This window comes from Schistocerca serialis, chromosome 1, assembly GCF_023864345.2.
Source record: "Schistocerca serialis cubense isolate TAMUIC-IGC-003099 chromosome 1, iqSchSeri2.2, whole genome shotgun sequence".
NCBI classification, from domain to species: domain Eukaryota; kingdom Metazoa; phylum Arthropoda; class Insecta; order Orthoptera; family Acrididae; genus Schistocerca; species Schistocerca serialis.
In genome coordinates this window covers 1,179,807,304-1,179,823,918 of record NC_064638.1, presented here as the reverse complement: position 1 = coordinate 1,179,823,918, position 16,615 = coordinate 1,179,807,304, and the positions used below count along the sequence as shown (strand labels likewise).

The window sequence follows — 16,615 nt, the reverse complement described above, 5'->3', positions numbered from 1 at the left end:
CCTTGTAGCTCCTTCCTGTTGCTAGGAATCTTAATGTTACCGCCCTTCTCATACAAGTATTTTTTCTCATAATATGGGGGGTTACAAGCTTTAAGGGATAATTATAAGTTTCGACATCCACCCACAAATAATTTCGCCAGTTCGCAACGATTTTTTTTTAAATTACCGTTTCCCTGTTTGTCGAGGCGACAACTGCCCGCAATTTTTAAATTAGAGCATTGTATGCTGCTGTCTTTTTGTGTTGGTCACTATATTCTTTACTTTTAATCTTCCACTAACATGGGTGGTTTCTATATATTTCAATGAATTCACTTACAAACTCTCGAGAACACTGACGAGTATCAGCCATTTTAATGCCCTGTGCGCACAAATACAAACACTAGACTGAGCAAACAGCTGTTCCGCGCCAGATTTGCCGTGATCTCCTGTCCACACGCTCCAACTTGTCTGCGCAGATGTGGTTTGAATCCACAGATTTGAGAGGTTTCGCGCAGACATTTGCGCAGACAGATAGTTGCGTGTGGACGGGCCTTAACTGACCAATTTCTGCAAGTTACGATGCAGGAATCACTGCGGTACTGACAATCTTTGAGATTGAGGTTTCTTGCGTTTGTTCACGTTGTGAATGTTTGTAAATATTTGGAGCATGATGAATAAACAAACACTCCAGGGATTCACAGGTAATGTGGTTATTTTGCACTCTTATATTCATTTTTACTGCTGTTTAATCAAGTTTTTTTGTATTATAATTTTGTAAAATTGGAGGACGTATATTGGTATGTCAATCATTGTGCGATAACACTTCTTTCAGCCATTCCAGTTAAGTATAGTGAAGAATCTTCAGCATCGCATTGCATTTTCTGGAAACAGCATTCAATCAGAGAGAAATGTGACGAAAAGCCAGCGGATCGAACACTTTTTATCATCAACGTACCCCCTTATTGCACGGAGGTGAGCATAATTTTCCCGTAAAGGTACTTTGAAAACCCTTTCGGGAATTGAGTTCAGTTACGACTGTAGAACATTTCGTTAGTTCAGGAAGTTTCCTGGTGCTCTTAGTTTATTGATGAATGACAACTTTGATATCATTGTATCTGTGGATTTTGTCCTCTGTACATAATGCAGTTACTTTAAATTTATGACTTTGGCAGCACATAAGCAATTCATTTTTGGTAGTAAAATGTAGGCAAATGATCTTAGATGGCAATACATATTTTTTGTATACCAGAAGCCACAGAGTCCTCATCATTTTGTTGTTGTAAGTTTGTGATATGTTGTTGGGGAAAAGAAACTTTGTGCTCAAATAATTTTCATTGAAATTGTGGAGTTTTTGTATTAGTTGCGAACTGTTTGTTGTCCCAATTTTTTAACTGTTTTTAACAAGATCATCCAGTCTCTTGTTGTGAGTGATGCATGGAGAAATATTGTCTTTGCACTCTGTTCCAGGAAACAAGTTTGATGAAATTATTATTTTTATTAGCACAGCTGGAATTTTGCAAGTGTTTTACGCACACTTCAGATGATGAAAATTTACATGTGGAAAACTGAAACGATGCAAAACTCTTCTGGGTTACATAGCTTGATTGTCTGGAATGGTTGGTTTGATTAAACATAACATCCAGGTGCTCGTATACAGAGTAAACAGTAGGCTTAATCATTACATACACTGAAACCAGAATGTATCTCATATGTAGAGCATCAGTGGAAATTAATTTGTTTGCCAATTCTTAGTAGAGCTCTGAGATTATCACATAGTGTCACATAATTAGGCACAATGAATATTGTGGGATATAGCTAAAATGTACCAAGGTGTTGTGGTCTGATGGCAGCATTTATGGTGGACATGTACTGCGTAGCGAATAATATCAGAAACATTACTAAAGTTCATACCATCAGGAGGTGAAATCCCTGTACTCTTGACAGACCCATTAAAAATTGAAAAAAAAAACTTGTTCCTTTGGGGGGGGGGGGAGGGGGTGATAGGTTTAGAAACAAGAAGGAAGACCGTAGATTGAGGATGAATCCACTGCTTTGAGAGTGAAAAGAGACAAAGATGAAATGGATGCATAAGAGAGGTCAAAGCAGGTAAGTATTGGCCAGGCATTCTTCCTCCTTGTAATTTTACAATGTGCTGTAGTAAATTGTCCATTGGGATTTGGTTATTACATTGTTCTCCAGAAGTCAGAGCATCTGAATATTGTTACAAAGTCTTGAACAACATTTTTGATAAGAATCTGTCTGTGTATAACTCTTTGGTTCAGCAAGAGGAATTCATTGCCTTATGTCCACCACAAACAAAATTTAAAAATTGTAATTTCACTGATTGTCGGTGACGTTTATCAACAACGTATTTCTTAAAGGGATGGTGATATGTAAGTGGGGTCCAGAATCTGAAAATACTGAATATTAAATCTGCTGTGTAAAGTTGTGCCTACTATTCTCTGATTAAAATAACTTTGTGGTTGACAGATTGTATTGGCAGGGAGCTGTGTTGCCAATGTGCAACCAGTCATGCTGGGCAGGGTCTGCTTGGACCTACAAAGCAGGCAACACAGTGAGCATGTGAGAAAGAAGTATGATTGTCTGTCTGCTGATTCCTACTATTCGAATCACTTAAACGTCAACCAGAAAGTTATTTTAATTGCTTCATACTAAGGGGATATGAGACTTTATGACAACTTCAATGAGACTTAAGTTTTTGGGTTAAGTTCAGTTGTAAACATTTAAAATGTTACAGAATCAGGTAGGAGAATTCATTAATACCGATGGGCTTTTCTTCCCTTCCAAATTTTAAAGTATAAAGTACACAACTAAATTATAGTGTTTACAAAAGTACTCTACTCCTCCCTCCCCGGCCCCACCCCCCTCCATCACAAGTTGTATTAGGGTTAGTGGAGCTATAGTAGTAGCAGTAATTTTTTGTGATTTCGTCCTGAGTAGATCTTAAATGTACAAACTTGTGAGAAAGTCAAGGTGAACAAAGGAAGAACCTTATGATTAAGAACTCAGAAGAATTATCTGAAATACTTCACAATTTGAAATAAAAATGGGTCAGTGAAGGAATGTCATTTATAAAAGCTTTTTGGCATACTGTTAGCCAGTTGAAATTCCAAACATGAACTCAGGTGTGTTTTTTGTTGCAATAGACTGTTTATCAGGATAAAACTGACTTGTGTATACTAGCCTGGATGTAATTAGCAGTAGGGTTTATTACATCTTTAATACAGAAATGCCATTGTCAAAGGTTTCAAGGATGCACTTGTTTTCTTAAATTGCCATTCTTCACTTGCCAGACCAATTAGAATATGTAGTTCATGTTTAGTCAGAATGTTCACCATTTCCTTATTAGCATTTCGTTTGAGAATTTAAGTGAAGCCAAGGATATATTTTGTATCAAGCTACGTAAGATTGTGGTTGGAGGTTTAGTAAGTAAGTACAAGTGGATGGAGCACATGACAGTTTCCTTTGCCCTGGTATGTATTGTTATGTATTTCTTAAATCAGTAAGATCAAATCACATGAAATGATTTCTTGCATAATGCTGTACACATCTTACATTCTTTATAAATATCATAGAACAAATGATTGACAAAACATATATCTAAAAATTAAGATGCTGTTACTTACCGAACGAAAGCGTTGGTATGTTGATAGGAGACAATAAAAAACACACAAACACACACACAAATTTCAAGCTTTCGCAACCCAAGGTTGCTTCGTCAGGAAATAGGGAAGGAGAGGGAAAGACGAAAGGTGTGGGTTTTAAGGGAGAGGGTAAGGAGTCATTCCAATCCCGGGAGCGGAAAGACTTACCTTAGGGGGAAAAGGGGACAGGTATACACGTGTGCGCGCACACACACACACACACACACACACACACACACACACACAGACATTGTAAAGGCAAAGAGTGTGGATATGTGTGTGTGTGTGTGTGTGTGTGTGTGTGTGTGTGTGTGTGTGTGATATATATATATATATATATATATATATATATATATATATATATACCTGTCCCTTCCCCCTAAGGTAAGTCTTTCCGCTCCCAGGATTGGAATGACTCCTTACCCTCTCCCTTAAAACCCACACCTTTCGTCTTTCCCTCTCCTTCCCTATTTCCTGATGAAGCAACCTTGGGTTGCGAAAGCTTGAAATTTGTGTGTGTGTTTGTGTGTTTTTTATTGTCTCCTATCAACATACCAACGCTTTCGTTTGGTAAGTAACAGCATCTTTATTTTTAGATATATTTTTCCCATGTGGAATGTTTCTCTCTATTATATTCATATCTCTGATTGACAAAACATGTAGATAAACATATTTTGCATATTGAATCCAAACTGATTTTTAATTCAGGGAGTGGTTTCATGTTCATTAAGCATCGTGCAAAAGATCTGCACAGTATGGATATAATTTTCTTGCCATGGGCACAAATGACAAGTGTTGACAGATGCCTATATGTGCAAAATTTTTCTTGTTCACTTGTAGAGAAGAAGCATCTCCATTGTTGTTTTTACCATTAGCAAATGATTGGTTTTCTTTTAAGTGGAGCATAGTTGGCTCCACGTATGTCTCCAGTGATTTTAGAATATTCCCTTTATTTTATCAAGTGAGGTTTCCAGACTTCAGGTTTTATCCTCAATGCCTTATGCAGGCACTTAAAAAAAAAAAGAGACCATATATACTTCATATTTGAGTGATAAAGTCCATAAAACTATATATAAATGGTGATGTAATTTCCTCTTCTTCTGCTTTGCTTAAGCAATTTGAAATTGCCGTATCAAATAAGGCAGTTTCATTTTCCACAGGATAACTTCAAGAAAGTGTTGGGAATCTTTGGTCACGTTGTCACAGTATTTTTTCATAAGAGCCCGAATGCTGGCTTACCGCCTGGAGAGGCCTCTCAGTTTTTCCACAAACATGAGGAGATTAAGGTGTGTATAAATTAACCTTTGATTAGTTTTCATTGTATAAAATTGACTAACTGTATAAAACATGTGAACAGTTGCATTAATAATGATGATAATCTAAAGTTCTTTTTCTTTCTTGTTAGGGTTTCAAGGTAGCTTATGTTGTTTTTGAGACAGCAGTTGGTCTTCAGGAAGCATTGTCTTGGGATGCCACAGAGCCACTTATATTATCAAGAAAGGATGCGCCTCTGACTTGTGGAATTAAGAGTAAGTTAATTCACATATTTATGCATGTATAGTCAGTTAGAAGTACAATTTTAACTAGGGTTTCTCATTTTTGCTGCATCTGCATATTTTTAGGGCTCTCCTTGTACCAATACCACATTGACAAAAGCTATTATGTATCTGAATTGCACTGGAAACCTTGTGTTCCAGTGAGATAGTTTGATAGGTTGTCCTTTTGTTTGCATAAGTGAAGAAGCAGTTACACATCCTGGGTGCATTGAGGAGGTCTTGCACCTGGTTCTTCCACAGCAACATGACCTCTGTGGCAAGGAGTTTGGAATGGGAGTGGCATAGGGATAGACGAGGATTTTGTGTGGGTTGGATGGACGACTAAATACCACTTTAGGAGGCATGAGGAGGATTGTGGGTAGGATATTCCTAATTCCGAGACCTGATAATAGATAAAGTCCTGGCGAAGTCTGGGTCGATGAGGGGACACTCCTTTATACCTGATTCTTGGGGTTGATGGAAGGGTTAGGGATGTGTGAAGCTGTGGCATGGGAAATCTGTTTGCGGACTGGGTTTGAGGGGTCGTGCCTGTCTGTGAGGCCTTTGTGAGAACTTTGGCATACTGGGCAGTGTTATATGGAAGCAATTTGTTAGTGTGGAAGGGGTGAAAATTCCTAAAATTCAGGTACTCATGTTGATTAGTGGGCTTAATATGGACAAGAGGTAAGGATGTTTCCATCAGAGAGGTGGACGTCAACATCCAGGAAGGTGGCACATTTGGCTGAGGAGGACCAGGTAAAGCAGATGGGAGAGAAGGTGTTGAGATTGTGGAAGAATAAGCGTAGGATTTCTTGGCCCCTGCTAGAGGTCATGAAGATATCATCTATGAACCAGAACCAGACGTGATTCATGGCAATTCTGATCATTTGTAAAATCACTAAGTGTGTCAAAGTCATTTGTTGACCTATCTTCGGTGTCAGTAGAAGATAGTGAAAGGAAAGCCGAAGTTTTAAACCTCTCATTTAAGAAATCATTTGTGTCAGAAGATCGTACAAACATACTATTGTTTCACTCTTATGAAGACTCCCCCGTGGAGGACATATGAGTAGAAATAGGCTTCTGTTGTGGCGTAGAGAGGCAGTTGAAAGAGCTGAAAACCAATAAGTCACCAGGACCAGATTTAATTCCAGTCCAGTTTTACAGAGAATACTCTGTGGCATTGGCTCCTTACTTAGCCTGCATTTATCGCAAATCTCACCCAGCAAAAAGCCCTAAACAAATGGAAAAAAGTGCAGGTGACTCCTTTATATAAGAAAGGTAAAAGAACTCATCCGCGTAATTACAGACCAATATCTTTGCTGCAGAATTTGTGAAGATATTCTGAGTTTGAATATAATACATTTCCTTCAGACAGAAAAGCTTCTGTCCACAAATCAGCACGGATGTAGAAAGCATCACTCATGCTTAACTCAAGTTTGCCCTTTTCTCAAATGGTATCCTAAAAACCAGATACCCTACAAATGAAGAATGGAGGGCAACAGGAAGATTCATAGATTTTGGAAGGCATTTGACATGGTGGTCCACAGCAGACTGTTGACAAAGGTACACTGTAGTTTCCCAGGTATGTGAGTGGGTCGAAGACGATTTGAGTAGAACCCAGTACGTGGTCCTCTTCACCAATTCTTTATTAGAGTCAGGTATCATCAGGAGTGCTGCAGAGAAGTATGATAGGACCACTGTTATTCTGCATATAAATAATTGACCTGACAGATAGGGTGAGCAGCAATTTATGGCTATTTGCTGATGGTGTTGCGGTTTATGGGAAGGTGTCATCATTTAGTGACAATAGGAATATACGTTCTCAGAAAAAGAAGACACATCATGAAGGAATTATCTGAATGATGCAGAAATCACTAGCTCTGATGTACATGTACAGACAAACAAATGATTACAATTTTAGAAAAATTAGATGATTTATTCAAGAGAAAGAGCTTCACAAATTGAGCAAGACAGTAGTGTATTGGTCTACTCTGGCCCTCATGCAAGCAGTTATTCATCTTAGCACTGAGTGATAGACTTGTTGGATGCCTACCTGAGGGATGTCATGCCAAATTCTGTCCAACTGGTGCATTGGATCGTCAAAACCCTGAGCTGGTCAGAGGGCCCTGTCCATAATAGTCCAAATGTTCTCAATTGGGGAGAGATCCGGTGACCTTGCTGATGAAGGTAGGGTTTAGCGAGCACGAAGGCAAGCAGTATAAACTCTCACTGTGAGCGGAAGGGCATTATCTTGTTGAAATGTAAGCCCAGGCTGGCTTGCCATGAAGAGCAACAAAATGGGACTTAAAATATAATTTATATAGTGCTGTGCTGTAAGGGTGCCACAGATGACAAAAAGGAATCCTGCTACCATCCATGTGGGGTGAGAGTTTCTAGTGCTTGGCATCATGCTTACCAAACCCCATCTTGGCCAGCAAGGTCGCCAGATCTCTCCCCAATTGAGAATGTTAGGAGCATTATGCGCAGGGTCCTCTAATCAGCTTGGGATTTTGATGATTTAATGCACCAAGTGAGCAAAATTTGGCATGATACCCTTCAGCAGGACACCAACAACACTTATCAATCATTGCCAAACCAAATAACTGCTAGCATAAGGGCCAGAGGTGGACCAATGCATTATTGATTTGCTTAATTTTGTGAAGCCCTTTCTCATGAGTAAGCAGTTGCTGTAGGCAGTTGTTTGAATGCCGGCACAGTAGCTCAGCGTGTTCAGTCAGAGGGTTTAGCTCCCCTCTGTAATAAAAAACTGAGTGAACGGATCAACGAACAACCTGCATGGATGTCATCGGACGTCCGCCACGAACAAATTCAACGAACAATATAGAGCAAAATGAGATTTTTTGTAATGTGAGAACAAAAAAGCCGGCACGGTAGCTCAGCGTGCTCGGTCAGAGGGTTAGCCGCCCTCTGTAATAAAAAAACTGAGCTAATAAATCAACAACGAACTTAAAAGGGTGTCTTACGACGTCCGCCTTGATCAGATACAAAAAAAAGGGGGGGAGGGCAGTTGTGATGCATGTGGTGTTGAAAATGGAAAAATCGAGTATCATACACCGATTAAATTGTTAGTAATGTAATGTTTAATACCAACTGATATTCATTTGGGGACTGTAAATGTGCATGGTGGCTTTTCGCCTTTAGTTTTCACCATGAAGAAATGGGTGACCGATTTTAAATGTTGCCATGAAAGCATCCAAGATGATACACATTAACATACCGGAAATCATTGACAGAGTGCACAATATGATTTTGGAAGATTGGTCCATAAACACACATGAAATTGATAATGCTCTAGGGATATGAAAGGAACATGTTGGTTCCATCTTGCACCAAGAATTGAACATGAGAAAGCTTGGGTGCCGCATGTGCTCACTGTGGATCACAAAACGCATTCACACAACACTGAGTCAATACTTGACAGTGGATAGAATGTGGATTCGCCACTACGCACCCAAATCCAAACAGCTCCCAAGAAGGCCAGGATGATGCCACCATCAGAGATCATGGCATCAGTGTTTTGGTGCACAAAAGGAAATTTGTTGATTGACTGTCTTGAAAAATGTAAAACATAACTGGAGAATACTACTCTCAGCTTCCAACAAAACTAGATGCAAGCATTCATGAAAACAGACCCGGCTTAAAGAAGAAAAAACAGATCATTGTCCATCAGGACAATGCACCTGCCTGCAAAAGTGTCTTGCCAATGAGGAAAATGAGGGATTTGCACTATGAAGTGCTGCAACATTCACCTTATTCCCCAGATTTGGGTCCCTTGGACTTCCATCTGTTTTCAAAACTGAAGAAATTCCTCACTGGTCAGCACTTTTTGTCCAGTCAAGAAGCCATTGTGACTGTAGATAGGTACTTTGCAACATGTCTGAGGGAACATTACAGAAGGGGATAATGGCATTGGAACACTACTGGATGAAATGTATTGAAATTAGAGATTATTTTGAAAAACAAAAGTTCTTTGAAAGTATAAATTATCATAAGGCCAAGAAGTTTTCAGATTCCCCCCATGTAGTGTAGATGTTCTAAATTGCGTATACTTGTTACATAAGCAGATGTCAGTAGCTGTTAAGAGTGAAAGTTACATCCTATCATTTTTGTGGCTGTATCCTTCCAAGTGCTAAATTCAAACTTTCCTTTGTCGCTTGGTGAAGCCTTGAATCGCTTCTCACCAAGTTGTATACTGAATGCAATGCAAAAGCAGATATCACTGGGAAAACATCAGTTAAAATGAGTATATGCTCCATGAGGAAGTCAAAGTGTCATAGAAATGATAAACAGATTACGCGTACAGGGTATATAAAAATGACTTTACAATTTTGAAAATTCGTGCAACTTATTCATGTGACTTACAGACTTAGCCTTGGTGGAATCTTGAAGGAAAATTTTGACTCAATTGGTACGCTAATAGAGAATTGTGCCACCATAAACACTAGCAGCAGTTGCAACAAAGATTGCTGCATGAGCATGCTTGCTGTGTGTTTCGGTTTCAAGAGTCGAAGCCTGCAACAGCTGTGGAATGTAATTTCATACAGAGTATGGTAAAGATCCTCCCAGTTGGCCTACTATTTATGAATGGAATAAATGTTGTATTGAAACTGGATGTTCAATAAGACATAAAAAAATCCTCAGGTCATCCCCCACCTATGACTGGTTGCCATTGCATCTCAAACCATCAAAGTTCACAATGGTGCAAAAACTAGAAGATGCTGATAGGATTGCTTGTAAGGATTTTTGTGTGTGTATGGGGTGAACATGAAGATTTCATTGAAAAGATTGTCTTTAGTGATGATTCGACTTTTCAGTTAAGAGGTTAAAGCCAATAAACACAACTGGAAGATTTGAAAATCTGTGAAAAATCCTTGGAGCATGAACATGGTAGGCCAATATCGAATGTGTGTTTTTTCTTCATTGTACAAGAGCAAAGTTTATGGACCTATTTTTTGTCAAGAGAAAACTACCAACAGACTAGTGTACTGTCAAACGGGGTGATTTCAGACTGTTTTGTCATTATTTTGATTGTAACTTTTGTATATATTGTTAGATTAAATTGATTGTTATGGGAATTGTAGGGTATATGTGTAACGAATAAAATATCCCAGAACCAGAAAGTGTATTTATCTGAGGCAGTTAAATAAAGTGTCTGAAGTCACCTCATGGATTGGGGTGATTTCGGACACGTGTTATTTAAATCTCTGTCTGAAGTTAAAGTATATAGAGGGCGAATTCGGACATTTACTGCCTTTTTAAAAAATTCTACATGCTTTTTATTTGATTTTGGTGACATTTTACACATTGATCATGTTACTAGGTGGGAGATTTTCCAGCTTTGCCTTGATATTGGAGGAAAACATCTTAATAGTCTCTTTGTTCACTTCTGCATGAGCTCGTTTAATATTTTCTCGCTTAAGCGAACGGAAAGATCTTCTGAGTGTCATTTGAGGAATAAATGCACCCATTCTTCTCCTGGCAAATTATTACGAAATTTCTTCTCTTTGCAGCCAGATTTATCAAGGTAGCCTTTAACTGAATATCTAATATCCAATTTAGGGAAGGGAAATCCCCAATGTGTAGCCCTCAAGATACCTTGCTTCAACATTTCTTCTTCTTCTTTATTTAGCACTGGCTGTCCTCCCATTTTTTTCGGATGTGCTTATTGCACTTTATTTTGTAGGGTTGATTTAGGTATGCCATACAAATCACATGCTTTTCTGTACGATAATTTACCACTCTGAATATCACGAACAGCTTTATCTAAAAATTCTGGGTCATAATTACACCATACTGTAGCACCTCTCCTGCTATTGTATGTTCTCGGCATTGTCCAAAATCACTCCACACAGTACACAGTTTTACAAAAACCATCGTTATTTTATAACCTTGCATGAGAAACTTGACAAACTTGTACAGAAATTGTCTCAATGCTGTTAGCTACTGAGCGCATCGACAATTACGGTTACAATACCTTCCCGCTCGGCACAACAATAGAAAGTTTCCACTTTACGATAATGCATGGATTTTTAACACTGAGACTGTTCGTCAGTTATTCACTTAGGGAAACAATTGACACAAAATAAAAGTTGTGGATAGCAATAAATGCAATCTTGCACTTAAAATAAATGGTGCACGGATGTTAAAATAAGTAACTCTTTGTTCCTATGCAGTGGCAAAGAGCAAATAAGCCATACTGTCCGAATTCACCCCGGTGTCCGAAATATCCCATTTCACGGTACTTAGATTGCTGGATAACTTTTTAATCCTCCAACTTGATGGTGAGGACAAAGGACACAGTGTACAGTTTATGCAAGATGATGCAGCACCACACTACCTCCGATGTCCAGGATTTCCTAAATGTCTGTTTACAGTCAAGTGTATGAGCCGAGGTGAACCAGTTGCATGGCCCCCATATTCACCTCTTGACTTTTTTCTTTTGGGCATTCATCAAGGATACTATATCAGTCCCACGATTACTGGCTTCTCTACCAGAACTTGAAGCTAAAATCTATCTTGCAGTCTAACAAGTCGCACCAAACATGCTGCAGTGTATTTGTCAAGAAATTGACTTCAGGTGGTACATGTGCTGAATAACCAATGGAAGTCACGTTGAACCTGTTTAAGTGCAAGGTAAAAGGACTTGATGTATTATTCTATAAAATGACACCAAACCTGTACCTGTAAATTAAATGAATAGATCAGTATAAGTTTTCAAAGTTGTAAAGTCCTCTTTGGTAAACTCAATATAATCAAGATTTCGAAACCACATCATTTTTGTGCAAACTGAGGGCAAAAAGCACAAAGTATTTGGATGGATTTAAATTTACTAAGCAGTTAATTGGTACTATGTTGTCAGGTTTTATTATTATTATTAATTTTTTTCCCCCATGAAGAGCTTTATGGAGAATTGTTTATGTATTTGGTGGAGACAAAACGAGCCTTAGATCGAATGGGTGCTAGTCCTGCCAGAATATGCCCTAGACTATTTGACAATTATCAGCAGTGCAGAATTTCATTCAAAAGTAGTTTTGTGTGTGTGTGTGTGTGTGTGTGTGTGTGTGTGCGCACGCATGTGTGCGTGTGTGTGTGTGTGAGAGAGAGAAATTATTTATTTGTTACTCTTTTGTTTAACTGTTAAGAAAATCTGATATTTGGGATTTTTTAAATGCAGAAGTTGTTTGTTTCAGAATGGTGTTCAGAGTACAACATGAGAATTCCTGATGTCGATGCAATGCAGAAGGAAATAGATGATTTTATGGAAAAATTTGACCACAAGGTGGCTGAAAATGCTAGGTTGGAAAAGCAAGCAATGGAGGAAGATGATGAAGGATGGATTACTGTTACAAGGAAGTAAGATAGTTGTTATTATTTTCTTCTGTATGCATAGTTAGGTTTTTCTGTAGCAGCAAATGTAATGGCTTCAATTCATTTATGTTCAGTTTTTTCTTTCTGTGTTAGTTGTAGTAATAGACATGTTTGGGCATTTTCAATCTTTAGAGAATCAGATTGTATGTAATGCTCAGGCATACAAAGTGGTAATTCATACTCATTCCTCCATTTGTTAACTTTTTTCATAACCAATTGTCCACGTTGCTGTACCCACTTCTAAAAGCAGCTCATTCCTTTGCCTGGTAGAAATGTCATGTTTGCTTCCTGTATGGTTGGTAACAGTTTTAGTGGATGTTTTATACATTACAACGAGGAGACTCATAGATCCATGACCGAGCGAGGTGGCGCAGTGGTTAGACACTGGACTCGCATTCGGGAGGACGACGGTTCAATCCCGGGTCCGGCCATCCTGATTTAGGTTTTCCGTGATTTCCCTAAATCACTCCAGGCAAATGCCGGGATGGTTCCTCTGAAAGGGCATGGCCGACTTCCTTCCACATCCTTCCCTAAAACCGATGAGACCGATGACCACGCAGTCTGGTCTCCTTGCCCAAACAACCAACCAACCAACCAACCATAGATCCATGTTTAACCTGGTGCCTTTCTTCTTAAATCAAATAATTAATTTGCTCCAATTTTCTTCTTCCACACGCATTCTGTAAACACTTTTGTTTTTATGTGTTTGCCCCCACACCTGTAACAATTTTATACAGTTCGTCTAACACTACTTCCAGAATCACTTATTTTCATTGTTAATTGTCTGCTTTCCAAATAACCCTCCTGAGCTATACAAACATTTACAGAAATTGTAGAATGCTTGTACTATTTCCTCTCTGAGCCCTGCCGTTTGCATTGATGAAATATGTCTACCCAATATAAGTTTCTGTATTGTCCTTATACTCATATTTTTTTAAATAGTTTATCTTATAAAATTTTTATTCTCTTTTCGTATCCTCAGGAAGGTATTTCTGAATTTGTTTAATTAGTCTATCATGTTCCGATTATCATTTGTGCTAAATTCTTGCCTTCTGTTTAATAGCTCCCTTGTTCCATTTGAGACTATTTTCTTGTATTCTCTTCATACTTACAATACCTTTTACTGTTATTAGTATCTTTCATCTGTGTTTCTATAATTCTCTTTTCTAAGCTGTTCAGCTGTCTACTTAATTTAATCGGCCTTTTTCTTAAATAAATTCTCACAATTTGCATTTTTTACTTTCTATCTTATGACAATTTCTTCCTGGCTTTGTTTCTGGTTTCAATCAGTAGCTTACGGGTCTGTGATCATTTGTAATTCAGAAGTAGTTTAAGATTTTCACATCTTTCATTTTTAATTCCATTTGGAATTTTCCTAGCTTATTTTCTATTAGTTTTCTTTCAAAAGAACATGTAAAACACAAAACATGTTCTTGTTAAATACTGCTTGTATGTGGGCTCTTATTACTGGTATTACACTGAGGAGTTAAAGAAACTGGTACACCTACCTAATATCGTGTAGGACCCCCACAAGCACGGAGAAGTGTCACAACACGACGTGGCATGGACTTGATTAATGTCTGAAGTAGTGCTAGAGGAAACTGACACCATGAATCCTGCATGGCTGTCCATAAATCTGTAAGAATACGAGGAGGTGGGATATCTCTTCTGAACAGCATGTCGCAAGGCATCCCAGATATACTCAATAATGTTCTTGTCTGGGGAGTTTGGTGGCCAGCAGAAGTGTTTAAACTCAGAAGAGTGTTTCTGGAGCCAGTCTGCACCAATTTTGGACATGTGGGGTGTCGCATTTTCCTGCTGGCATTGTCCAAGTTTGTCGGTATGCACAATGGATGTAGGTAATCAGACAAGCTTACATATGTGTCACGCATCAGAGTCGTATCTAGATGTATCAGTGGTCCCATATCACTCCAATGTACATGCCCCACGCTATTACAGAGCCTCCACCAGCTCAAACAGTCCCCTGCTGACACACAGGGTCCATGGATTCATGAGGTTTTCACCATACCCATACACATCCATCTGCTCAATACAATTTGAAATGAGACTTGTCTGACCAGGCAAAATGTTTCCAGTCATAATCATTCAAATGTTGGTGTTGATGGGTCCAAGCGAGGCGTAAAGCTTTGTGTTGTGCAGTCATCAAGGGTGCATGAGTGGGCCTTTGGCTTTGAAAGCCCATATCAATGGTGTTTCGTTGAATGGTTCGCACACTGACACTTTTTGATGGTACAGCGTTGAAATCTGCAGCAATTTGCAGAGTGGTTGCACTTCTGTCACGTTAAACGATTCTCTTCATTCATTGTTGGTTCCATTCTTGTAAGATCTTTTTCCGGCTGTAGCGATGTCGGATATTTGATGTTTTACCAGATTCCTGGTATTTACAGTACACTAGTGAAATGATCATAAAGGAAAATTCCCACTTCATCCCTACCTCAAAGATTCTGTGTTCCATCGCTCGTGTGCAATAACACCATGTTCAAACTCACTTAAAACTTGATAACCGGCCATTGTAGCGGCAGTAACCAATCTAACAACTGCGCCAGACACCTGTTGTCTTATATAGGCTTTTCCAACCACAACGCCATATTCTGCCTGTTTACATCTCTGTCCTACACCAGTTTCTTTGGCACATCAGTGTATTTCCGAAAGTCTCCACCAAGGAATCATTCTTTAGGTTTTTTTCTACTTTTGCTTTAAAATCCATTATGATCACCTTGAAATGGGATTTGCTGTCATTTATCAACTTCTGTAACTGTATGTAATCACAGCCAGAGTCAAACCTTAATGCCCAGAGACAGAGACCACATGTATGTGAGTTGTGGTTGTGTGTGCATTTTTTTTTTTTTTTTTTTTTTCTACTTCTGAAGAAAAGCTTTGTCCAGAAACTGAAATATTTGTAGCATTCTTTTCCATTGTACCTGTCTGTGAGTTAGCACCTCCACTGTGTGGTGAGTAGGAATCTATCCTTTCCATATTGTTTGTAGAGGTTTTGTACCTTGTCATCACAATGTGGCATGTTGTGAATAGAATGAAGTGATTACCATGGCTATCTATTGTCTTAAAAACTAGCCTTGTTTTCTGAGTCATCATTTGTGTATTCTTGACATGTATGTTTTGTGCATAATTTATGAATATTACCAATTTTTTTGCAGGGGAAAGAAACCAGGATTTGCAAGAAAAGAAAGTATAGAAAAGAAAATTATGAGCAAAGAAAAGCAAAAACGTTCGAAAAAGGAACTCTTAAATTTTTATACTTTCCAGATCCGAGAGTCAAAGATGAAACACTTAGCAAAATTGAGACAAAAATTTGAAGAAGATAAGAAGCGAATTAATGTGTTAAAACAGTCGAGAAGATTTAAACCTTTCTGATGTCCAAAAATTATTTTGTGAAAATTGTGAATTTAGAATATAATTTTTGAGAGTTACAGAGATATTTTTGTAGATTGCAGTGGCGGAAAATAACTTCAGTTTCATTCTACGATTATCTGCACCTTGTGCACTCACTGTACCTCTCGCTTTAAAGAACAGTTTTCAATTTGCATTCCCCAAGAAAGTGAAATGCTAATTACAGGAAGTTGTTTAATATTAGAGCTGTTATGATGTATGTTCTCTGTTATGGCTGTGAAGACTCTATTATATGTATTGTTATTTGAAACTGTAGTTACTTTGAAGTAATTAGACAGACTGATATGATGATTTCCATCAACATCAACCTTAACATCCTGTAAAAATGATGATGCATTCATATTCCAGTCCCAAGCTGAATACAGAAAAAGTTTATACCTACACGTATGCCTTAATTTTTTATTCCGTTTTCATGTTTAGATGGTATATTTAGAGGTGTCCAGGCAAGTTCAGTATTCCATGTTAACAGACAGTATTTTAACTGATTACTCGAATATCATTGACAGTTTTTTTCGAAGAAGCGACTTTTTGTACCCCCATTGCACAATGGGTTGGCTACTTTATAGGCTTTTTAGACTGGTGTTCAAAAAAGTCATGAAACCAGTACTGAATTGTAGG

At 38.3% G+C, this 16,615-nt stretch overlaps 1 protein-coding gene across 1 annotated transcript; it reads left to right on the top strand.

Annotated features, from left to right (window-relative positions):
* The first annotated feature begins 539 nt into the window (after window positions 1-539).
* Window positions 540-16,252, top strand: LOC126418748 (ribosomal RNA-processing protein 7 homolog A). The gene is made up of 6 exons (XM_050085677.1): window positions 540-680; window positions 812-951; window positions 4,805-4,930; window positions 5,050-5,173; window positions 12,391-12,553; window positions 15,745-16,252. Exons 1-6 carry the CDS (start codon window positions 626-628, stop codon window positions 15,959-15,961), a joined length of 825 nt encoding a protein of 274 aa, XP_049941634.1. The 5' UTR covers window positions 540-625; the 3' UTR covers window positions 15,962-16,252.
* The last annotated feature ends 363 nt before the right edge of the window (window positions 16,253-16,615 follow it).

Coding starts and splice junctions, on each gene's coding strand:
- LOC126418748 (XM_050085677.1), top strand. CDS start 626: ATGTTTGTAAATATTTGGAGCATGATGAATAAACAAACACTCCAGGGA. Junction 952..4,804: donor TACCCCCTTATTGCACGGAG/GTGAGCATAATT, acceptor CATTTTCCACAG/GATAACTTCAAGAAAGTGTT. Junction 5,174..12,390: donor TCTGACTTGTGGAATTAAGA/GTAAGTTAATTC, acceptor TGTTTGTTTCAG/AATGGTGTTCAGAGTACAAC.